We start from the raw sequence: 22,643 nt of genomic DNA on the forward strand, positions 1-22,643 counted from the left end.
GAAAAATTCATTTAAATGAAAAGAAAACAGAACAATGTAAAGTAAACATAAATAATACTATTATAGTTTATTATCATTCTTTTTATTGTTTAACATATTATTACACATTTAATTATGCAGTATTATTACAAAATCAATATCAAATGTTTAGTTGTTGCAATATCATATTTCAGTCCCCAAAGTGTACATATGTGTATCATACATACAGTAAAATACACAAATATGGTAAATGTAAATTTTATAATTAAGGCAATTTTTATATAAAGAATGTCTCAGGAAATATGCACTTTCTTAAACCTGATTGAAATAATAAAAGAACAATATAAAATATATGCCTATCTCATAGTATTTTATAATCTTAAAAAGTCTTAGGAAAACGTGACTTACAAAAGTAAATAATACTATTAATTAAATTCTCTTAGTTTGCCAGCTTTAAAAAATTTATTTTGTGAAGTGACAAAGCATCAATTTTTTGAATTTTTGTACTAATTGCTGCAAAATATTTTGCATTTATTTTAATGTAATCTTTCTTATATTTAATATAATATTTGTTTTACCTGTTCTATGACTTCTGCTTTATCATCTTTTCCCACAGAAGTGTTCTTTTTATCAATGTTGCTTATAGATAGTTTGTTAATATCAATATTCTCCAGTGTATTAATATCAATATTTCTAAAATTATTTAGGTATAATCTTTTCAAATCATACACAACTTGTGTAATATCTACAACTTTCTTTGATGTTTTATTTATCTAATAAAAAGACATTAAATAATATTTATACATTTCTAATAAAAAGATAAAACATTTTTATAAACATAAAAATGAACTTACAAAGCTGATTTTTTGGTTTGAATTCAATATACCTCTTTTTTCAAGGTTTTGGATTCCTTGTCGTTCAGCTAATCTATATTGCTTCCTTTCTGCTTTTGTGCCTCCTACTAAGCTTTGTATAATATTTCTATCCTCAGTGCTTTTCCAAGGGACATAGGTTGCTACATTTTCCTTTAGTGTAAAAAAGTATATAGTCATGCATAGCTATTTAAAATCAATATAAAATGATAAATATTTAATAGTTAAAGACCTCTTTCCAATCTTCCATTATAGGAACACATAGGTTTTTAACTGTTTCCAAAGATACTATTGATATTATTCTACATGGTACTTTAGAATTATTTCGTTGTCTTTTAACCTTTTCACTACGCGCATTATTTAACATACGGTCCTGCAATTTCATTTTTTATTATTTTTTAATGCTCATATTTACTCAATTATACTTACTACGTATACCTTCAACAATACTTTGTCAATTTTGTCACATTTATTTGGATATTTTATTTTTCTCCATAAATTGTTTTTACGAGATTGCACCAAATGGCAAAATAACATGCCTCTACGTACTTTACATTTTTTGTATGAACGTCCCATATTTACAGTTTTATATGAACACGTTATTTTTAAATCTAACATTGACATGTCTATTCTCTAAATTAATGTATTAACTAATATAAGTATAAATCTTAAAATAATATAAGTTTCACGAATAACGTTTAGAATAATTAATAATATTACTTATTAATACTCACATATTCAATAAACCTCAAACTTAATGCGCGAATGCTACGGAAATGGGAAATGGAACTATGAAAATATGGAATTAATCACGTTTCGTATTCTCGTGTCTCTTCCAGGACAAATTAAATTTGGGCAGAATTTCCGGTATAGAGATTCCGATTATATAAGAAAATAGATAAAACTAAAAATAAAAAGATAATAATCCTTTTTAATAAAATTGATAATTTTTTATATCATGTTTTTATACAATGAATTACAAATTTTGTATCGTCTCATTTTATTTCATTTCTTTTCTTGTTAATCGAATCGTAAATGGTGTTACAAACAAACAATGACGATTTTCATGGGCAACAAGTTTATAGTGATACATATGAGTTAATAATTTGGAATCTTCGAATGAAATATACCTATATATCCCAAACTTGTAATGTTTTACATTAACGTTACAAGTGTATTCTTTTTTAATACATTTATAGTATTTTTTTAAATCATTATAAAAAAAGCTATTGGTTCGTGCTTATTTATAATAATTATTTATTTCTAAATTATTCCTCTTCTTCTTTCTTCAATTGTTCATATTAATTAGATATTAAAATAAAGAACCAAATCTCTACAAATTTTTCTATTAAAAATTTATTTTTAGGTTCTTGACATAAAACCAAGATTTGTTTCGTTGTACAGATTCCACTAATTATTCTTTTCATTTCATGAATTTTTATTTAATTATTGACATGTATTAATAATAAAAGATCTTCAATAAAGTAAAGTTGCAAATTTGTTTTTCGTGAAGTAAGAATAATTGCATAAAAAAGTTGCGTATTAAAGAGGATATTATCCTTGATGGAAGTTTCCGCGTAAGGGGAAAGGTATAAAATAGTATATGGATAACTTGAACAATTTTCAACGAGATCTATAAGTGTTTGACTACAATTCTTTCTTTCTTTAAAGCGAATAGAGGAATGTAACATCTGGATAAATACTTTTGTGTAGTTTGAGTTTAAAACAGCACATCTATAGTTAAAACAACCTTGCACGTAAATGTAATACATAGAAAACTATTTATAAGCGAAACACCGTCATCATATTATTGCCCGAAATAAGTTGCTCCACGCAAACATCGCGGAACATTTACATGGTGTTACGATTATAAATATCATCTACGAAATTTATTTCATTTTAATAATTTTAACAAAGAAAGTAATTAACCTAAAGTATTTTTACGAGGACTTTTCTACATTAATATTAATATTAAATGTGTGTGAACGTTTGGTACCAATTAACTTAATGGAAGTAATTAAAAATTTATTAGTAACCATAAAACATTTTCAGCATATTTTTTAACGAAATTTTTTTTATTGCATGTACAGTACTACAAAAAGCATGTTTTTGCCAATACAAATGCCCAATGATGAATAGCAACATAAATATTTTATGTTTATGAACTTGTGAGGGTTTCGCTTTCGATTTCATTCGCACATGTCTATTGAGGATATAATCGAAAGTGAGGATAAAATCGAACCGTTGGTAGAGGGGTAGAAAGCCGACGAGACGGACTGACAAATATATCAGTCTTATCCCACGCAGTGTTGAAGTAAGTGGTCTACCGGAGACAACGGAAAACCAGTCATAAAAATTTGCCTTGTGTGAACACACAGTCTGATTGAAAGATATCTTTACACATACTCTACTATATTTACTATTTTAATTATTTCATAGCCGTGTTTTATATAAAAAATTGATACTCTTTTATTTGATAAGTTTTGAATGAACTCATGTATCAATAGTATTCCTAATGATCCCTTACATCATTTAATAAAAAGTGACGGTTTCTGTTTATTAATATTTCTTCAACTTCGATTATTTATTCGGTAATTCGTGTAAAAAAGGGCTGTTACGAAGTATGACTGCTACCAGCTGTTAAATTATTTAATTAATTATTAAAAAGTTAATTATTTAAAAGTGTATCCAACATTCAATATGCAGCGGGTACTTAGCTTTCAAATGGTTCGTGGGGTTAACGAGTCTCGCGAGTTTGTGACAAAACGTATGTGCTTTTCGTTTATATTATCGATCGGATTTCTTACTTTCTTGGGTGGATATACACTTGGTCGTTTTGTCATGATAAGAGCTATGGAATTTCGTGCTGAAAAAAGGCGCCTTGAATTAGCGGGAAACGGGCTAGAAAATACCGAACATCTCCAACGTTTCATGCTCAAGCAACTGGAAAGGGCGTCTCTTGATCCTGATTTTGAAATGTATGTTTATTCATTATTTTTAATCTTAATATCCGACTTTTATATTATCTTAAAATATTTATAAAATAGGAAATGGGATTCCTTCAATTTAAAGGAAGATGATATATATCAAGTGAATAATATTCTATCGAATTTGTCGCTTATTGAAAAGGTCGTCAAATGTCAATCGCACATCGTGGCAACCGCTAGAGGAGCCAGAGAGCCTGGTAAGTTATCTTTTTTGCATTATTTTTAACATAAATCGCATTACTTTACTTACTGTAAATGTTCAGATAGGTACGTAGTTTTATCTGCTAGCGGTGAAGGTGTCGGAATCGCTTTAAAATTGGCAAAAATTTTCAATCAAATCCAAGAAGAATGCACGTGGAAACCTCGTAGATCTATTATTTTTTGTTTATTCTCCGCATCTTCAAATCCTTGTCCAGAAATATTGTCCAGCTTTCTGCCTCACAAGATTGTGGCTTATATTGTAGTAGACCATCAAGCTTTACAAGGTTTGTTATCATAGAAAAGTTAGTGGTTATTAATTTTAAACACGCATTTCAATTGATTACAGGTAAAGGCCACTTTATTGTATCTGGATCAGATATTGTACAGTTTATGGTTTTAGAATCTGCTAGCATTGTAAAAGACTGGTTTTCTTATGACAATCAGTTATTGTCCTCAAACAACACATTTTACAATGTTACAACTTCCCGGCTAGCTTTGGACATACCTCATGCAGTACTCTCTTATGTGGTAAACAATAGAAATAATTATAAATATTTATATAATAGATAATCTTCATTGCTTGTCTTTTCCATATATTTTTAGAATAATAATATCACATGCAATGAAGATCATCATGAGAGGGAATTGCATAAAATAATTTTAGCACAAATAGTTGGTCAAACTATTTGGAAGTTCTCTGAATCTTTAATAATAAAATGGAACCCTAGTTATTTTAATAACACTGCCCTTGACATATTAAAATCTATAAACAATACTGAATTGTTGGATGTTAAAGGTACAAAATACATTACATACTATATTACATACTATATACCATACTTGCTTTGACTTTTATAACATTAAATAAAATTACTTTTTTTTAGAGAAAGTACAACAAACCTTGGATAAATTGTTAACTAGCATTAAAATTTGTAATAAAAAAATTGATACAGTTGACAACATCAAGTATGTAATTTTTACAAGTTACATAAAATTCTTATATTTACATGTTACAAATTACAACATTTCAGAAATCTAGAGAATCTATTCTTTTTTTGTTACAGCACACTTGACACAAGGATACTAAATGATTTAATGATGGATTTGGATAGAATTCTTCTATGTCCTGATAAACAAAATCAATCCAGAACTGATTGGTCAAAATTTTTTAGATTGAATCATGAGCCTTCAGACAAAATCATAATGTACATGAACGAAGTGGTGAAGTGTTATGAAAATGCTATACAATTTTTACAAGATCGATAGAAAAAATATAAAAGTACAAAACATTAGATATGGAATTGTCTTTTTAAATGACTGTGGTAACATTTAATAATTATCATTGACGTTTTTTGACACTTTTACCATATACTTAGCTTAATTTTTAGAGTTCCTATTTTTCATTTGCATATCATTATGAATTACACAGACACAAACATTTATACACATACAAGTGAGTACAAAATATGTATTATTTTTACCTGTGATAAATTTAAATGTTCTACAACTTTAAATTAATGTATGTTTCCTATGCCATATCTTATTTCTCTCTCAAATTGAGAAGCATCAAGTGTTCCTTCGATAGCTTTGCAGTTTGGATTAAATACAGAATAGGCACTAAGTTCACCCGACTTTTTTGGTCTAGATCGAGTATTTAGACAAATAAATATTAATGTAGACAAAATAAAATATACTGCTCCAAATTCATATTGAATCGCAATTATATACAAGGTACCCCATAAAAGAAAATACAGTAGATATGTCACTATTCTTAGCATTGTACATTGTGATTGGTCTACACTGTCATCTGAACAGGTACTTTCCGCATCTTGGTCATCCTGCAAACTTTTCATCCTTAATCATACTGATTTATTGTATAAATTTTACAATAAATATTATTTCTTATGTAACAAACGTATTTATTATAATATCCTCCAATATTATTCACACCGTATAAAAGAGCATCCATAACTGGATGGAGAGTTATAATCACTGTCATAACATTTACAGTATCTTACATGTGTCACATGTAACATAACCTTACCTTGATATCGGATTTTAACGGTGCTGCCACCGAAGAATCTTCAGCTGATTTATTTCCATTCCACGGTAGGACAGTTTTTATCACATTCTTAATAGATTCTATCATTTCTTCCCTTCGTTTACGACGTCTATAAGCTTCGAGTCTCTCTTTTATGTCACTTTGAACCATATTGAACGTAACCGTCTTCTTCTATCAGAAGTACATTGCGTTATATTTATTCATAACTCGGTATACTTTACGATATAAGTGATATAACAAAATAACAATCATTTTGCAAATGATTGGTCACTTATCGCAGCTGTATTATTTGCACATCTTATTATTGGTCGATATGTACATGATGTATACATACTACATACAAATAAACTGTCATTAATATGCTATTAAAGATTAATTGAATGAAGTTTGTCCAATATATGTACATATATTTGAACAACTTATTATGTATAGTAGAACAAGCCGATATTATGTTAAACAATATGATTTTACAAGGAAGATAGGTTAACAAATATTTTTATTAAAATAGTACTAATGGCGAACCAAGCCAAATGCGCAACAAAATCTGATTCTATTGACGTTAAATTACTCAATGTATTAGATACTCGGTTACTCGGTGGTGCCGTTGATTTTGGATCTTCTTTCATCATCTCCGGGATTTTGGCGATCATATTTAGAACTATGATTGCTCCGGTTGAAAGGGTTAAATTGATTTTACAGACACAGGCGAGTAGCCATCAAATAGGACATGCGAAACGATCCGCATACTCTGGCGTTTTAAATGCACTTATTAGAATACCTAAGGAACAGGGGTTCCTGTCTCTTTGGCGCGGAAATGTTCTCAATATTTGTCGATATTTTCCAGCCCAAGCAATTAATTTTTCCTTTTACAATATATACTACGGAATGTTCCAAAAAGTTTGTCCGATAGATTATTAATAAGAATACTTTTTTAAATATAATTTTGCGCGCGTAAACATCAAATAGTGTTACGTAGATGATTGAATCGAAGAATTACAGTCACATCGTTTTGCCATTCATGACCGGCGGTGCCGTCGGTTTAACATCCTGTGCGGTTCTCTACCCCCTTCATTTCTGCAATACTCGAATAACCGTAGATGTTGGCGACAGCAAGATAGTTAAGAGGGAGTTTTACGGATTCAGTGACTGCATATGCAAAATTTACAAAAACGACGGTTTAAAAGGATTATATCAAGGACTGTCTGTCTCTGTTTGCGGGCTATCTTTATACAGGTTTGGAGTATTTAACAATAATTGTATCAATTGATTAATCAATCTCAAAAGTATTGACCGTCTATTGAACGAATTTATACATTTAAATATTTCAACTTAATTCTTTATTTCTTACATTATACACTAGGTGCCCTGTATTTTACAAAATTCAACCTACGATTATTTTTGATTTTATCTGCAAATAAGAGTTTGACGATAGATGAAAGGACAACATACAAATAGATATCGTGACAATAAAAATTTATTTATAACCCCATAGTGTGGTGATGTGAATAAAAAATTTTAAATGCATTTTGTAGGTCCATTTACTTTGGTCTTTATGCAACTGGTAAACGAACATATTTGAACAATTATGCAACAGATCATGACACAATGAACGTACCATTCTTTATGTCCTTGGCCCTTGCTCAATTATCTTCTTGGATCGCGACAATTGTTTCCTATCCCTTCGACACAACGTCTAGACAAAAAATGCTTTGGAGCGGCCGTGGTTCGAGAAGTTTCGTGTCAGTGCGACACGTGGTCAGTAAAAAATTCTGAAACAATTTTAATGAGAATTTTAAAGTTTCGTTTACTGAGTGCGACTATTCAATACTCCGTCAGATCACTACTATCATAGAAAAAGATGGTCCAATTGGTTTTTATAGAGGCTTAACTGCTAACTTAATGAGTACTCTTTGTGGATCTTTACTTCTGGTTACATACGATATAGTTAAGCTACGTTTTGATCAGTTAATGGAGTCGAAGGTATTCTGTTTGTAAACTATTTGTTATTTTAAAAGTCTACATTTAAAAAATTGCATTTTTTAGAATACTAAATCCGAAACTTGAAGATTGTTAAGAAGCTTAAATGTTTAGCAAATGTCAATACAAAAGTAAATTTAAGATGGTGCATTATTGGATTATACTTATACACATAAACGGTAATTGTTTATACAAATAAATTCTGAAAAAAATAAACCAGTGTAAAAAATAGTTTATAATAATTCATAGAATTTGCTTATACGCCTACTTAGAATTTACTACACGATAGTATCAGTATTTGTTAGGAAAATTTTGTACAAGTAATACATAATTTTCTATGAGTCGAAGATTACGAACAGAAATTGCCAAGTGGAAAATGATGCAATGTTGTGAATCCAAGAATGTGTAACTGGCATTATCTAAAGCACGCGTATTGAGTTAGGTTAAATAAAAATTACTTATGCTAGATAGATCGTAGACAGTATAATAGTCACGTTCATGCATTAAATGCATCTTTCCAGTTTCAAGCAATCTTTCAAACTCTATACTCTTGACCGTGAAAAATGCGTACTTTGAATGAACTAATCCTCAGCGGTTTCTGTTTTATATCTTGAATAACCTCCATATTTTATATCGGTGGGGAAAGTGTTACATGTATTGAGATCTCGATCTGCGTATAATCGCTAAAAATTATATAACAAATCGCTCCTTACAGAAACTTCGTAGTGTCATAGTAACATTCTATCGTGACACATAGAGCGCTCACGGTAGAATCAGTTACAAACACACAAAGTGTTGCGTGTCCATACATCCGAAGAGGTGACCTAGACTTCTGTTTGCTCTACCCTGAGTGTATCAAGGGTAAGACTGGGAAGTAGGCAGTGCGAATAAAACAGAATAAATAGAGTCTAATAAGCATAGAGATATAAAGATAGAGTACGCGGGTCATACGTGACTGTGTAAGTGGATGCAATATGGGAATAAAAAGAGAACGCTGCATAGAGGGTGTTGTCTAATCAACCTGCACACTGATGTCGCTAGCTGATCGGTGTTATGCTTACATATTTACTATACGAATGCGTATGCGTTATTATACAAAGGCACAAGATGTCTCTATGCAATGTTCTTTCTCTATTCTTATATCGCTTTTTCAGCTCGTTCACGACCTCTATTTTTATACTTTTATGGTAATGAGATATTGTAGAATCAGGTTTATTACTCCTCATCACATTTTACATATTTCTTTAGTTTAGTTAAAAATTATTGGTCAAATATAGTTGCGTTTGGTATCGTTTTGATTGTACGATTGTCAATAATCCGATTAAGGAATTCTCCTAACAGTATAATAAAAAATTAAAAAAGATTATACTGTTCCTATTCCGGTAATTCGTTATCGACTTGAATTACAATACATCGATGGAGATCATTGATAACATAGAACCTCGAGCCATGAGTTCCAAGAATTGATGGAGATAACCTTATAGGGGGGCAAGTTCGTTGTCATATGCATATATCTACACATTGTTGTGTATGTAGTAGTTGCAGAATCACGTTTGCAATCACAAGAAAAGAGGATGGAGCACCTTAGAAACAATAGTTCTGGTTCTTTGGCCATTGAAAGTGTCCGTGAAAGTCGTGTGCTCGTTCTTTATACCGGCGGTACCATTGGAATGATTAGAAATGAAGATGGAGGTAATACGTTTCTCTTTCTCTTTCACGTGAAATTATGGTTGAAATGGTTGTCGTTAAAACTATGAAGATAATACGATTTATTATCTTACTATAGTTCTCGTCCCTAAAGCGAACGCTTTCGTGAAAAAACTGCGAAATTATCCACACATTTACGATCGAGAATACGCGGAAAAACGATTCGGATTGATGGGGCCGCTTGTACTTCCGTAAGTGCATAATCGATCTAGTGATTGAAAAAAGAAGAAGTTAATAATCCTGATAAATTCGTAACGATACCTGACCAACTAATAGGTATTTATTTTTATTTGGTTTTTCTTTAAAGAATGACTGCGACAGACAGCAAACGTGTCATTTATAACGTATTGGAATATTCGCCGCTCTGTGATTCTAGTAACATGACAATGGACGATTGGATTCGTATTGCCCATGATATCAAGGTAACTTCTACTATGCAAGTATACATAGTTGGAGATGCTATATGTATGGTTTAATCAGATATATACATATATTCATAAGACCTCTTTCGGGAATGTATGCAAAGAAATGAGAGAAACATGAAAGCACGTAAATAACGTTAGAACATAGCGTAGAGATTTTTCCGATACCGCAACTACGCTCATTAAAGTGCTTGAAATGCTATTAATATCTCTTCTTTCGGAAATAAATACTTTAAATACCGGATATTTTTAGAAATAAATTTTATTTTATTGTAAACTGTAGACAAAGAGTTCCGAAAGAGAAATAACTAACTAACTAATTAAATAAGCTTTACACTCAACAGGATATTTGCTGTTCTAGCAAGCTTACGAACGTTTCGACGGATTCGTAATTCTACATGGGACAGACACGTTAAGTTACACGGCATCTGCTCTATCTTTTATGCTCGAGTCTTTGGGCAAAATAGTTATTTTAACTGGCTCTCAAGTCCCAATTTTCGACAGCAGAAGCGACGGTTTGGATAACTTCCTGTCATCCCTAATAATAGCTGCAAATTACAACATACCGGAAGTATGCGTATACTTTGGAACAAACTTGATGAGAGGGAATCGTACCAGTAAAATATCGGCCACTTCGTTCGAGGCGTTCGATTCACCGAATTTTCCACCGTTGGCTAAGGCCAACATCACGATAGAAGGTTAGCAGTTGACCCAATTACAGGATACAATTCGCTTAATTGACTGTGGTTTTGCTCGTTTCGTGCAATCTTCTTCCACGAGATATTCTTTTGTCCGTTAAATGGAACTCTAAATGCAAATCGATACATGCAATGATAGCGTAATACGTACCAGATGATATTACAATTCTATGACGTTCGAAGATTCTTATCAGGAATCTATATTTGGAAACTGGTAGTTACATTAGCATTATCATAGAAAATAACGTGTTCGTATATGTTAATTTATTGAGATATGCACGTGTTAAACTTCTTCACAAACTACTGTTACAATATTGAAAATGTAGTTAAAGAGAACATACATAACGTGTACAATTGTAGTTTAAGAATGTCTTTAATATGTGCCGTTTTATCAGCGTCACTGTAATATACATATATGTATGTGCATTGTAGTGGATTATCGGGCAATATTCCGACCATTTACGTTGGAAAAGTTTCACGTACACGCGTCCTTGAACAGAAATGTTGGATTGCTACGGATATTTCCAAGTATGACTACGCACTTGGTAAGGGCGTTTCTACAGCCCCCGATCGAAGGTGTGGTGCTACAGTCCTATGGAGCAGGAAACGTGCCCACGAACCGAGAGGATATAATTAAAGAATTGTCCGCAGCTACAAAACGCGGAGTCATCATCGTCAATATTACACAATGCGCGACAGGCTGCGTTAAGAATTCATACGCACCTGGAAAATTTCTCGAGGATGCTGGTACACTTAAAATTATGTTAAAAATTCGCGATTCAAAAATTGCAGCATATCTAAATACAAAAGTTTAAAAATTTACAGGCGTAATATCGGGTTCTGATATGACACCAGAAGCTACGTTGACTAAACTCGCTTACGTATTATCGAAGAAAGAATGGGATTTACAAACGAAGCGTCAAATGATGCAGACGAATCTCCGCGGAGAATTAACTGCTCAACGACCGCCGTATCTCGAGGATATAGATCTTGTGGAGGCGGTTGCCAGATCTCTGAGACTTTCTTCAACGGCGGAACGTCAAGAATTGGGATCGATTCTTTTCCCTGCGATGTTGAACGCTGCCGTGAGGAGCCGCGATGTCGTGAAACTCGAAATCTTGAAAGGATACGCAAGTATATGTAATTGAGCCATTCATACGACACTCAATTTCTTTTCTTAAAGTAGTTTATACTTTCCAACTAGGGTGCAGATATATCGCAACAAAACGCAGATGGTCGCACGGCATTGCATATTGCTTGCTGCGAAGGTGATTTAAAAGTCGTCCACTGTCTTTTACGAATGGGTGCGAACGTTCACATCAAAGATCGATTTAACCGTACACCACTTACAGACGCGATAGAGTTCGATCATCACGAGGTATAATATCACTCGAACCTTGTATTTCGCATTTATTCCATTTCATGTCCCATTTCCATTTCGATTTTCCAGATCATTAATATTCTAATACATAATGGTGCACACTTACACGGAAGCGCATATATAATAGGAGAGAAAATGTGTGCCGCTGCAGCCGTTGGAAACGTGAAGCGTTTAACGTCGTATCAATTAGCGAACGCAGACCTTTCGCAGAAGGATTTTTCTGGGAGGACACCCTTGCATTTCGCAGCGCTACATAATAACACACAAGCTGTTCAATTCTTATTGGATCATAATGTGGAGACGGAATGTTTCGATAAAACGGAACAATCGCCGCACGATCTTGCTAAAGCGTCGGGTTCCGTAGATGCGGCGAGATTGTTGTCGCCGTTTTATTCCCCGAACTCGCTAGTTACGGAGGAAACTTCGAGATGAAAGTGAAACGACCGTTGGTCCGTAGCTATAATCACACAATTTTACACAAGAAATCACATCAGACTAAAAATAAAACCCGTGTATCTACGTTAAGTGGAATAGTATAAAATGGACATCTGTTCAACTATCTTTGTATTGTATTCGGGTCCTAGTTGAAATAATATGATTGCGAAGACGGCGGACCACGTAAATACGTTAATTTGTCGCAGAAGAGTCGTTAAGCATTTCATACAATAGTTAACGAAAAGTGAAAGTCTAAAGAGACGGTGATTATGACTGGATCACGCAGCAGTGCACGCGAAAATATTTCGCGCAGGATAATAACGTATTTCCTTGAGCGTGGTAAAGTGTGAGTTTGAAGTGTGAAAAGCCGATGTTCCTTCATTTTTGTACATAAATATTCCCTTCTGTATTTGTACAGTAATAGAGAATATGCGTTACATCATCACACTATCCCAAGCTCGTCCATCACGGTTTTTAAAAGCTTCGGCGTTATTAAACAATCCTTATAAATGTAAGCGCAATTATGATTTCCCTTTCGTCCGATAATTACAGCATCTTGAATGATCGTACCATTTGTAACATCTTTGAACCAGCTGTGACTGTTGATAAATCAATTTAAAACATCCTCGTAATATCAAGTTTCTGAGTGTTCTCTCTCTAATCTTACCTTGATAATCCATCGATTATTTTATCTGTACTCGTTGGATTCTCCGAATTCGCGGCTACTGAGACGATCGAACAAACGATACGTTGCATGCACGGAACCACGTAATCGTTGCCGAACATCATTTCATTAATAGCGTTCCCTATATGTAACCATTGTCCATTATCCGTCGAGCCTAACGTTGTATACGATAAGAGAAGAAAAGACTATTAATGAATATAGAGAATTATAGTATCATTTACTTACGATAATTATACTGTGGATGCGCTTTAGAGAATAATGGCGAAACTACTCTAAACAGGGTGGCCATTAATCCAACAATTCCAAGGCTTTTCGTGTTAACGTTAAACAACGATGGAAATTCACCATTCTCCCCTATTTTATGTTCGAACGGTATCGAAAGGAAAGGAATAGTCACAGCCCAATCAATCTGTGACGATTATTATTATTACAAATAAGAAGACTTTTTATCTGAATCGAGTGAAAGTTAACAATTACCCGAATTTTCTGTAACTTACACGAAATTCTTCTTGTTCCGAATCGAACGAGATCAACCCACCATTTGGATGCTTTCCAAATACCTTACTGTGTGTCCTCGACGTTTTTGCCTTTCCATTAACGTTATCCTTCGATTCAGAAAGGTGCAGCAGACAACATAGCGATAATAATATAACGTAGTATTCGAACGAATTTCTCATGATTTTTATTGTTCTACTAAAAAAAAAAAAAAAAAAAAAAAAAATTAAGCTGTAAAAACTGGTGCTGCTGCAGCTAATTGAAGCAAATTACCAGTGGTAGAGAATTTTTGTTATACCTAGGATAGATCTGTAGTGGCTAGTATATCGACTAATTGGAACGAACACAGGAATACGTGTGAGCAATCCTTGATCTCTGCTGGCAGTTTTTGTACAGAAGCTAGCCCACTCTTGACAGGTAGGAAGCTCTATTCCGACGAGCGGAATTAACGAACCTAAGAGAGAATTCTGGTTAAATTACTGTACCGAAACAACGTCACCGCAGCTGTTACGCCGCTCATCGTCACGCCTAATTCCGCAAATTCGCTCGAGTCCACGTTTCGTAATTACGTATTCCCTCGTATTTCGTTATTTTCGCTAAGGCCGGTCTAGTTTAAGGATCTTCCACATACCTTGCACGATAAAACGTGCCACACGCATACAGAAATATTTTCGTCGATCGAGCGTTGTTTCGTTAAAATTCAAACGAAACACAGCAGGATAACGATCGAGAAACACTGACAATACTTGTTTAATTTATGTGCGCATTCATATGTGAGGTTTGGCAGTGTACGCATACGAGCCTCGACTTTCGTGAATTTTCCAGAGCAACCTGCAGAACGAATTCCTCGTCTTAAAATCAGGTAGACGACGAACGCATGGTCGCGAAACGCATATGGCGTTTCAATGTTTGTTACGAACAAAATATCACGAAATGCCCTTTCCCATTTCATTTACGAAATTGCTGCAGGATTATCGCCATCGTCGATCGTTGTCACGGACTTTGATTGACTGAAATAAAATCTATGTACCAACATGGTTTTATTACAACAACGATTACGATAAACAACGTCTTATTTTCCGCAATGTAACATCGCGTAGTCGATTGTTTCTAAAGAAATCGTCATGGACCTAGGAAGAGGTGGGTGAACGCGTTAACAGATGCTTATCGATCTTGCGAAAGATAAATTATTTCAGGCTCGACAACAATGCCGTCGTGAGTGATTCGCAGCGACAGTTTAGCGTATCGCTGCTTCTTCAGAAGAGACGAGCGGGTCACGGACCGTGATAGCGTCCCATGGAAATCTAACAATGAAAGCGAAACCACCGGCTCCAATTATGTCCATGGTTTGTCATGTCGTGACGATTCGGAGTAGGTGCATGACTATATATGCCAGGGACAATGTTCGTGTCGCCCAGTTTCTTCAGAGCCAAACGATACAACACAGCCACGAGGACTAATTTATTTTTCACGTTCCATGGAGGTATGCTTCGTAGAGGTAGCAAATTCGCGAAAGAAAATGTTCACTGTGAATAATATCTTGTTTGAAATCTTTTTGTCGCAGATGTCGTTTAATTTCCGGAATCCTGTCCTGCTCTTGTTATCTTTGGCGGCGATCGTCGGAGGCAACCCCAAGTTTGACGATGGAGGGTAAGATTCTTGCTGAGTTCTGTAGTGGTTATACGAAGACGTTTCTTACTCAAACTTCTTTTCCAAGCTCGCTTCGAGCTTTTTATCTCCTCATTCTTCTTCGAGTGATAATTCTCACGACTGAGCGAAACAAATCGTAAACAGGTTCATACCGAGTTCCATGATCTATCTGGAAAAGAACGCAAAGTCCCAAGATCAGATAGCTATGCCTTCCGAGCCAAGGCTACGCAGTGAGACATCAACAAAGCGGAGTGACGCGGACAACGACGTGGATATTACGGACCGCAGCCAAGAACCTCGATTTGGTTTCACGAACCTTGGTAGCACAGGAAGCGTAAGCAATCTTCGTTGAATCTGATCTTTATCGTCGATATTTAAGTAACATAGACACCGACACAGGGTTACGGAGTATCAACGTATGCTCCGGCGAAGATAGACTTGGGAGGATTGTTCTTGGGCGCTATCATAGGGATAGGTTCCATCCTCATCATACCTAAACTACTCTACATTCTTTCTGGCACTTACGGCCATTATGCAAGAAGTAAATTACTCGAAGCTTTATTTAAAAGAAAGGAAGATAAGAAAAACCATGAATTTCGCTTTAATACAAAATAATCGTCTCTATCGTAGGCGAGGAGAGTGGCTTCGCTCAAATCATGACAAGAATGGACGACGTTCTGGCTCGTCACGGTATCGACACGACATCCTGCATGCAACGAGCCGTCTGTACTTATTCGCAACAGGTCTCCTCGTCGGTGAAAGAGGCCAATAAGCTAAACGACGATGAGAAGGCCTCGTCGTTCGATCGCGTGATCGATACGATCACGACGAATCAGATTTTCCGAACGGCCATGGAAGGAACCGCGATACAAGAAGCGGTGGAAGCAGGAAGAGCCGGTCGAAATTGTTCGCGGACTTATTCACATTGCGGATTTTCCATGGAAACGGTACTGTCTTTATTATCGAACGTAATTACCACTGTCGCCGCAGTTAATACAGGAACCACGACGCCCACAGCAAATGGGACGTTGTAATCGCTAAGAGTGAAAATTTCTGATTACGCGGTAAAATATCCTACTACGATTCTCGGACATTGAAGCGTAATGGAAATGTAGTCGTCTTTAGGTAAAGTTGAACAGGATAGTAACGAAGAATACATTAGCGCCATATGATAAACCGTATATCATATTATACGGTTTCATTTACGTAATCGAGTAGTCATTTATCATAAATACGATCAGTTCCTCGTTGAAATATTATTCGTAAATGAAATTAGTCGCAAGTATCTTCTAACAAATAAAAAAGGAACGAATTGCAACAATTTCCTTTTACGTTTATTTGGTCTTACACGCATGCGAACCGAGAAAAGTGAAATTGTTCCCGCGTAATATGACGAAGTCGCTAGTTCGCGCAGTTTGGCGTGTAACGCGACGACTTTCCTTCGACGTAGACACTTATTCTTTACACAATCCTCGTGTAAAGCAAACAGGACCGTATGTAATTACATAGCGTGACGATCTGTTATTTTTCAGTGTGAACACGATGTACAACGTTGTACGCTATTTTAAAGGTTCTACGATCTCCGATGTAGATACGATAATCCTTTAGAGCGTACATAAATATAGAATTTTTCCATTAAAATGTATGAGTCGCGTGCGAGGTGTTGATTCCTAAGAGAATTAAAACGAACTTTGTCAAATTAACGTGAAATATCGAACCGCCGATATTCGAATTGGAACTTAAGCCCCCAAGATAGTTCTCGAGGAATTCGTTCTTAATTACAGATTATACAGCACTATGATATATTCACGTTAGTAAAGTGCAGTTTCGCTTTTACAGAAAAGATATTGGAAATTCCCTGTTATACTCTGCACATGTAATTATATGTACATATCCTAGAAGTTCTTTGGTCCTTAGCAAAATACATAAATCTTCGTTGAACACATTGTTAAAGCTATGTAATTTAGTTGACATTAATAAATTCAACAAACACAAGCAATCAAGCTTAATGTCGTTTGAATAATCCTATTCTGGAATGTATCTTAATCGTGATATAAAAACATGTTTGGAGCTTCTTAATTATGCAAATATAACGATAGACAACATTGAAGCAATTAACATTGTCGTGAATTTCGTATTGTTTCACAACGTACGTTCAGTAGCTGAATAGTTACCTATCTTATGAACATTATCTGATTTTTAGAAGAATAAGGTTTTTGGAAATTACAATAATATGCTCGATGTACCGTCGTCTACGAGCACTTTCGATTGCTAGAAATATCTTTTTGTACCTGATTCTTTCATTAAATTGGCAATGAAATTTTCTTTTCTAGACAATAACACTTTTCAATAACTTTCACTTGGTAAATATAAGAGAACATTTTTATATAACGATCATTTCATATACTGTCGCTTCGGTAGAAGGAGTATGGCTCCTATAGCGGCACACGCGTGCCACATACTGTGCACAATATAGTAATTCCTTCTTGTCTGCAGAAAGGCGTAACAAATAAGACCGAGGGAGATTAGAAGGAGACCAGCCGGAAAATAAATGCTTCTGTAAATGAAAACAAATTTCACTTAAAACTAATCTCCTTTATAAATTTCTTAAAACATTCTACTCACCTGTAGGGACGCGATGGATAACGAACCGTACCCCTTCTTTTGCATCTCATGCTCCAGGACAAACCGATCAGTGCAGAGCCCGTTATGGCTGGCAGGAGAAATACCCATAGAGCTGTACGATCTATTTGGGCACTCATGGCGAGAATAACAGCACCGGTTACTTGACAAAAAGCAGTGAGCTTTGGACCAAACGAAGCCATTGCTATCAACGTCACCCAAATGGACAGAAGGGCGTTGAAGAAGTCACAGAACTGTAAAACGTCCAGTCTCATGATGCATACGCCGTACACATTTTCTCCAGCTTCGCAGGCATGATAGAACGTCGAGAAAAACATCACAGCGGCGTAAACCATCGCCTCCGTAAAATACTCTCTACGCACGGCCACGTAAACGGAACCAATAAATGGAAGGTTGCTGAACGTTAGCAATAGTACGTGGATTATTATGTCGTTATTGTCGAGAACATAAGTGTCATCCGCACAATCGAAGCCTCTGTAACCGCCCAAACAATAACACGCGGCGAACACGAAACCGCCGCTCATGTAATTCATGCATTTCCCGTGATAGTTGCAGTGATCGTCGATGCAAGATAACGAAGAGATACGACTCTCTAATGTGGTGTTACAAGGGATCATGCAGTCACAGTCCTCGCAGACGGTCTCGTTCAGACAAATTGCTATACAATTGCAATTTTTTTCTATGCAAAATGCTCTCAGACTTATATGCCAGATTCCTGGCTCCGGGAATGGAACGTAAAGGGTGGCTGATCCTGTATAGTTTACGTAAATGTCTGCAGCTGTCGTGTTCTCCATTCGAGTGCAGCCTCCGCCGGCAGTGATATTCGAGTAATAACCTGGTAAATCAGGATTTGTTTTAACGACTATATCTCTCTTATTATTCGACTTTCAGTTGCTTACCTAATGAAATGCACGCGACCACGACGATGTTCTTCTTCTCCTTGTCTTTCGCGCCAACTACTTTCAAACTTAGAGCCAGAGTTCCACCGACGTCGTACACTCGACCGATTTCGAAGCTGAGGACGGACAACGTGTCTGAGGTTAAATTAAACGCCGATGGTTTTGTGCCGTTTCCCAGCAAGTGCTGGTAATCGAAGAGGAAAAAGTCAGGCGAGGACTTCCTCGTTAAATCCACCGACTTCACTTGACCCAAATCGTAAGCGGGAGAATTGTCGAGCAACTGTAAGGACATGTTAGAGCTCTCTCCGGAGAGCAACTGGAGGGTAACATAGTGAAACGCTTCCGAATAGGGTTTGAAGAATACCGTGGTGTTTGTAGTATTCATTATCATTCCCGTGATGTGATCCTCCGCAGTCACGTGGACCGCGATCCTGCATTCTTCGCCGCAAGTCGACTTTAATGACAAACTAGAATCCACGAATTCATTGGGTATTAACAACTGCATCACAGCCGAGTCCAAGCTTCCGTTCATATGCACTTCGTACTCGTATTTCGGATCCATTGGAAAGACTATAGAGGCAGATTCTAAAAGCAATTCCGCGTCCAACACTGTATAGCACAATGCTCCAAGTCCTGGAAATAACAATACGTATTTTCAACCGCTATCATCGTGCTAACGTCAATTGATCCTTATATTTTATCTTTTTTTTTTTTGGATGATCAACCTTGTTGCCTGATCTTTCCGTTATCAGGGTCGCTCCAAGATCGAAACGCAATAGCATACCAATCGCCTGGCGCGGGTGCATCGATTTTTAGCATATATTCATTCCCGTTGCTTTGCATGTTTAGCGAATAATATTGGCGTCTTCCTTTCATAAGTTTCGCCGCGATCTTCGATCCATCCGGCCGCACGAACGGTAAGCTACCAGACTTCAGAAACACGGAAACATTTCTAGCTGAGCATCTACCTATTCCACCAGACTTTCCTTCCTTTGCAGTGAACCTAAAAGAAATAAACAATGTTCATTCATTTTCCATATAGAACAAAGTAATAGTGGAGGCTCGATTCTTTCCGCGCTATTCTAAGTTTACTTGAATGCTGCAGCCACCGTGTAATCCGGAACATTGAAGTGGATAATGGAGATGTGACGATAGGCGTAATAGTCGCTGAGAACATTGTCGGGTTGATGAGCAACCCGTTCCAATTTGCTGCACAGACATCGTTGTATCGCGAAGATCCATGCGAACGAAATAACTAGTAGGATATCTCGCATATTATAGATCCTATTCGCCTCATAACAAGCTACTTCGACGGATCGGAGAAGGTATGTTGTCCTGACAACCTGTGCAGAAAAAATTATATACCTATCGGTAAGAATTTATTTCTTAACTGGAAGAGCGAGTGTGTTAATAGATGGAATCACAATTTTGCAGAGTCAGATTAAAGATAATAGAGTGGATAAGATTACGCGTGGCCAGTAATCAGTCGCGATATAAATCAGGAAATATTCGTGGTAATTCCCGAGCAGGAAATGAAGTAACATGAACTATACCTTAACTGTTGATTTTTTACGAGGCTCGTTTCAGACGTTGACGAAGTTTCGTGCGATACGTGTGATACGCGCGACCAAGTAGGTCAAATACCGTTGCCAATTCCCGCGCTTCCTGCGCTTGCAAGACGCGACTGCTTATTTGACTGCGCTTCCGTGCCATGATACAGAATAGCGTTCCTATCGGATTGAAACTCGTCGTCGTAGAAATTATAATCTCGAATAATACGAATTTTTTAAATTCGGTAGAAATACTTTAATAAGTAATCGAATAAATCCATCGGAAGCGCAGAAATTGAAAGCAAGATTTATTGTAGATATAGAAGATATAATATGAATTAAACGATAATACGGTAATGAAAAAAACATAGTGAAAAAATTATCTGGTGACTTATGGACTAGTACCAGAGAATTATTAAGAAAATCGTAGCGAGATACGAATAGAAATTGAGAGATACAGCCGTTCGAATGCTTCGTATACTACTTGAAATAAATTAGCCAAGTATCGTGATAATCGAACGAGTCTGTTAAATAATGTATGAAAAATTGATTTTCTATAACGCGACCACTCACCAATTTGTCTTCAATAGTTAATTGTCGATTCGTTTGCGAGCTCGCTTTTATAATGCATTCGAATTACTTTTCAGTGAACGCGTTACGATGGATGCGCAAACCGATATTCGATTCTATACGAATAACTTAAGGATTGTATTTCAGTTAGAATCACTTAATATCTACATATACGATCTAAGGAATAATGCACGAAAAGCTGTTAAGTGGTCGTTTAAAACAATGAAAAGCAGAGATTAATTATCATGCTTTATGGACTCGATTGGTACGTTATATCTAACTGAATCAAATCTCTGAGAATAAACGTTATGAACGAATCTAAAATAAATCGGTAATGTAAGAGTAACATAGCAGTTTAAAATATATACATATAGCGACACATGTTAACTTTGCTTGCGTGTCAACACGCCTACACGTTTACATCCGATTAACGTAGTTACATATGTTCGTAACGTTCCACACATATTCCATACGGGAACGGGATAGATTACGTTTCAGAAGGGTCGAAGCAATGCCGGCTACGGCTGGTAAGTCAAGATGGATGAAGTTCAAGCTGTTTATCTTTCCTCAGTACAGCAACAAGTGTCCCTAAACAATTCATTTTAAATCTGTTCGTCCACAGACGAATTTGTCAGATAATCGAAATTAGCGGGCGAGTTCACCGTCGTCGCCAATCGAATATTTTCGACAACGTTAGTAGAGCAACGACTAACTACGTTACTGGCAGATCAAATTCGATACGTATCACTTGACATTATTATGATAAGATTTTCGAATGCCTACATACACACAGACAGACACAGACACATACATACGCGCACGAGCCAGATGCTTTTAATTTCGCGCGATTTTTATAGTCTAATGTCGTGGGTCTAGGAAGAAACAAGAGTCTTGGTGGAGGAGCCAGAACTTCACTAGACTCGTCGGCCGTTGTATATATCTGGTGGTCGATCATCAATAAGATTAGTCATGCGGTTTCACACGGACACATAAACACGAGAACACGTACCGGATATTCGTAAGAACACGTGGTCGCTTTGACAGCTATCCTTGATCTCACGTGAGAGTACGTTCGTGGCTGCTCAACAGACTGAAAATCCCCGGGAGCTGTTTATTGATCGTTTACTGCAGAAAGATACGCGCTACCATTCACTTGCGCTTACAACAAGGGAACTTGGTATAAATGGTGACTCAATGCATCAAGTGACTCGACGTGGTTTTACTAAACTAAATAATACCCAAAGATAAAGAGAGAATTCTCAGTGAACCATGATTCCCCTTAATCGGACGCTTAATAGAGAATTGAGACGGGCAACGGCGCAACTCCAGCATGTGGGTCGATCAGCTGAGCGAACCACGCTCACTTTTAAATCGGCCAGACATCGTGGGTGTTTATACAGCATTCCTTTTTTATCATAGTAGCGTAATAT

General features: G+C 35.9%; 8 protein-coding genes across 32 annotated transcripts; 4 read left to right on the forward strand and 4 right to left on the reverse strand.

The window, feature by feature from the left end:
* Nucleotides 1-17: 17 nt before the first annotated feature.
* On the reverse strand, nt 18-4,200 carry LOC117155427 (uncharacterized). Of its 5 annotated transcripts, none has more exons than XM_076624412.1 (8): nt 4,089-4,200; nt 1,586-1,755; nt 1,302-1,484; nt 1,084-1,224; nt 834-1,004; nt 558-752; nt 388-492; nt 18-297 (listed from the first exon to the last, which is right to left on the reverse strand). In XM_076624412.1, the coding sequence occupies exons 3-7, from the start codon at nt 1,473-1,475 to the stop codon at nt 442-444; spliced, it is 732 nt and encodes a 243-aa protein (XP_076480527.1). In that variant the 5' UTR covers nt 1,476-1,484; nt 1,586-1,755; nt 4,089-4,200; the 3' UTR covers nt 18-297; nt 388-441. The 5 variants fall into 5 exon arrangements, with proteins under 5 accessions (XP_076480527.1, XP_076480526.1, XP_076480523.1 ...); XM_076624411.1 differs by having other exon boundaries at nt 1,290-1,484; XM_076624408.1 differs by having other exon boundaries at nt 1,281-1,484.
* Nucleotides 2,318-5,953, forward strand: LOC117160370 (transferrin receptor protein 1). 4 transcript variants are annotated; one of them, XM_076624404.1, is made up of 8 exons: nt 2,326-2,864; nt 2,942-3,829; nt 3,899-4,035; nt 4,102-4,323; nt 4,386-4,567; nt 4,643-4,835; nt 4,924-5,005; nt 5,104-5,953. In XM_076624404.1, the coding sequence occupies exons 2-8, from the start codon at nt 3,552-3,554 to the stop codon at nt 5,303-5,305; spliced, it is 1,296 nt and encodes a 431-aa protein (XP_076480519.1). In that variant the 5' UTR covers nt 2,326-2,864; nt 2,942-3,551; the 3' UTR covers nt 5,306-5,953. The 4 variants fall into 4 exon arrangements, with proteins under 4 accessions (XP_076480521.1, XP_076480519.1, XP_076480520.1 ...); XM_076624405.1 differs by having other exon boundaries at nt 2,326-2,828; XM_033341119.2 differs by having other exon boundaries at nt 2,326-3,829.
* Saysd1 (SAYSVFN motif domain containing 1) lies at nt 4,213-7,823 on the reverse strand. 5 transcript variants are annotated; one of them, XR_013060086.1, is made up of 5 exons: nt 6,686-6,805; nt 6,084-6,272; nt 5,775-5,877; nt 5,521-5,680; nt 4,213-4,271 (listed from the first exon to the last, which is right to left on the reverse strand). XR_013060086.1 is itself a non-coding variant. In XM_033343222.2 (4 exons), the coding sequence occupies exons 1-3, from the start codon at nt 6,749-6,751 to the stop codon at nt 5,554-5,556; spliced, it is 579 nt and encodes a 192-aa protein (XP_033199113.2). In that variant the 5' UTR covers nt 6,752-6,805; the 3' UTR covers nt 4,213-4,271; nt 5,521-5,553. The 5 variants fall into 5 exon arrangements, 4 of the variants coding, with proteins under 4 accessions (XP_033199113.2, XP_076480534.1, XP_076480533.1 ...); XM_033343222.2 differs by having other exon boundaries at nt 5,521-5,877; XM_076624419.1 differs by lacking the exon at nt 4,213-4,271 and having other exon boundaries at nt 4,370-5,680.
* Nucleotides 6,057-13,359, forward strand: LOC117159510 (L-asparaginase). 8 transcript variants are annotated; one of them, XM_033339618.2, is made up of 9 exons: nt 6,057-6,148; nt 9,615-9,770; nt 9,865-9,976; nt 10,093-10,207; nt 10,569-10,905; nt 11,338-11,652; nt 11,731-12,035; nt 12,110-12,283; nt 12,356-13,359. In XM_033339618.2, exons 2-9 carry the CDS (start codon nt 9,653-9,655, stop codon nt 12,716-12,718), a joined length of 1,839 nt encoding a protein of 612 aa, XP_033195509.1. In that variant the 5' UTR covers nt 6,057-6,148; nt 9,615-9,652; the 3' UTR covers nt 12,719-13,359. The 8 variants fall into 8 exon arrangements, with proteins under 8 accessions (XP_033195509.1, XP_076480511.1, XP_033195340.1 ...); XM_076624396.1 differs by having other exon boundaries at nt 6,060-6,148; nt 9,618-9,770; XM_033339449.2 differs by lacking the exon at nt 6,057-6,148 and adding an exon at nt 8,806-8,939 and having other exon boundaries at nt 9,618-9,770.
* On the forward strand, nt 7,057-8,543 carry LOC143303593 (ADP/ATP translocase 1). The gene is made up of 4 exons (XM_076624414.1): nt 7,057-7,334; nt 7,634-7,856; nt 7,938-8,081; nt 8,145-8,543. Exons 1-4 carry the CDS (start codon nt 7,078-7,080, stop codon nt 8,163-8,165), a joined length of 645 nt encoding a protein of 214 aa, XP_076480529.1. The 5' UTR covers nt 7,057-7,077; the 3' UTR covers nt 8,166-8,543.
* LOC117161182 (uncharacterized) lies at nt 11,155-14,321 on the reverse strand. 2 transcript variants are annotated; one of them, XM_033342540.2, is made up of 5 exons: nt 14,200-14,321; nt 13,904-14,099; nt 13,632-13,815; nt 13,389-13,560; nt 11,155-13,320 (listed from the first exon to the last, which is right to left on the reverse strand). In XM_033342540.2, the coding sequence occupies exons 2-5, from the start codon at nt 14,081-14,083 to the stop codon at nt 13,164-13,166; spliced, it is 693 nt and encodes a 230-aa protein (XP_033198431.2). In that variant the 5' UTR covers nt 14,084-14,099; nt 14,200-14,321; the 3' UTR covers nt 11,155-13,163. The 2 variants fall into 2 exon arrangements, with proteins under 2 accessions (XP_033198431.2, XP_076480528.1); XM_076624413.1 differs by having other exon boundaries at nt 13,904-14,096; nt 14,200-14,317.
* LOC117160944 (uncharacterized) lies at nt 14,134-17,492 on the forward strand. 2 transcript variants are annotated; one of them, XM_033342197.2, is made up of 5 exons: nt 14,134-15,384; nt 15,466-15,551; nt 15,696-15,885; nt 15,951-16,092; nt 16,182-17,492. In XM_033342197.2, the coding sequence occupies exons 1-5, from the start codon at nt 15,379-15,381 to the stop codon at nt 16,583-16,585; spliced, it is 828 nt and encodes a 275-aa protein (XP_033198088.2). In that variant the 5' UTR covers nt 14,134-15,378; the 3' UTR covers nt 16,586-17,492. The 2 variants fall into 2 exon arrangements, with proteins under 2 accessions (XP_033198088.2, XP_033197998.2); XM_033342107.2 differs by having other exon boundaries at nt 15,379-15,551.
* On the reverse strand, nt 16,864-22,510 carry LOC117159336 (transmembrane protein 8B). Of its 5 annotated transcripts, none has more exons than XM_033339112.2 (6): nt 22,223-22,510; nt 20,186-20,436; nt 19,819-20,096; nt 19,094-19,726; nt 18,177-19,029; nt 16,864-18,108 (listed from the first exon to the last, which is right to left on the reverse strand). In XM_033339112.2, the coding sequence occupies exons 2-6, from the start codon at nt 20,365-20,367 to the stop codon at nt 17,946-17,948; spliced, it is 2,109 nt and encodes a 702-aa protein (XP_033195003.2). In that variant the 5' UTR covers nt 20,368-20,436; nt 22,223-22,510; the 3' UTR covers nt 16,864-17,945. The 5 variants fall into 5 exon arrangements, with proteins under 5 accessions (XP_033195003.2, XP_076480505.1, XP_076480506.1 ...); XM_076624390.1 differs by lacking the exon at nt 22,223-22,510 and adding an exon at nt 22,025-22,204; XM_076624391.1 differs by lacking the exon at nt 22,223-22,510 and adding an exon at nt 22,029-22,153.
* Between the last annotated feature and the right edge of the window lie 133 nt (nt 22,511-22,643).

The sequence above is a fragment of the Bombus vancouverensis genome, chromosome 14, assembly GCF_051014615.1.
Source record: "Bombus vancouverensis nearcticus chromosome 14, iyBomVanc1_principal, whole genome shotgun sequence".
In the NCBI taxonomy this organism is placed as follows: Eukaryota; Metazoa; Arthropoda; class Insecta; order Hymenoptera; family Apidae; genus Bombus; species Bombus vancouverensis.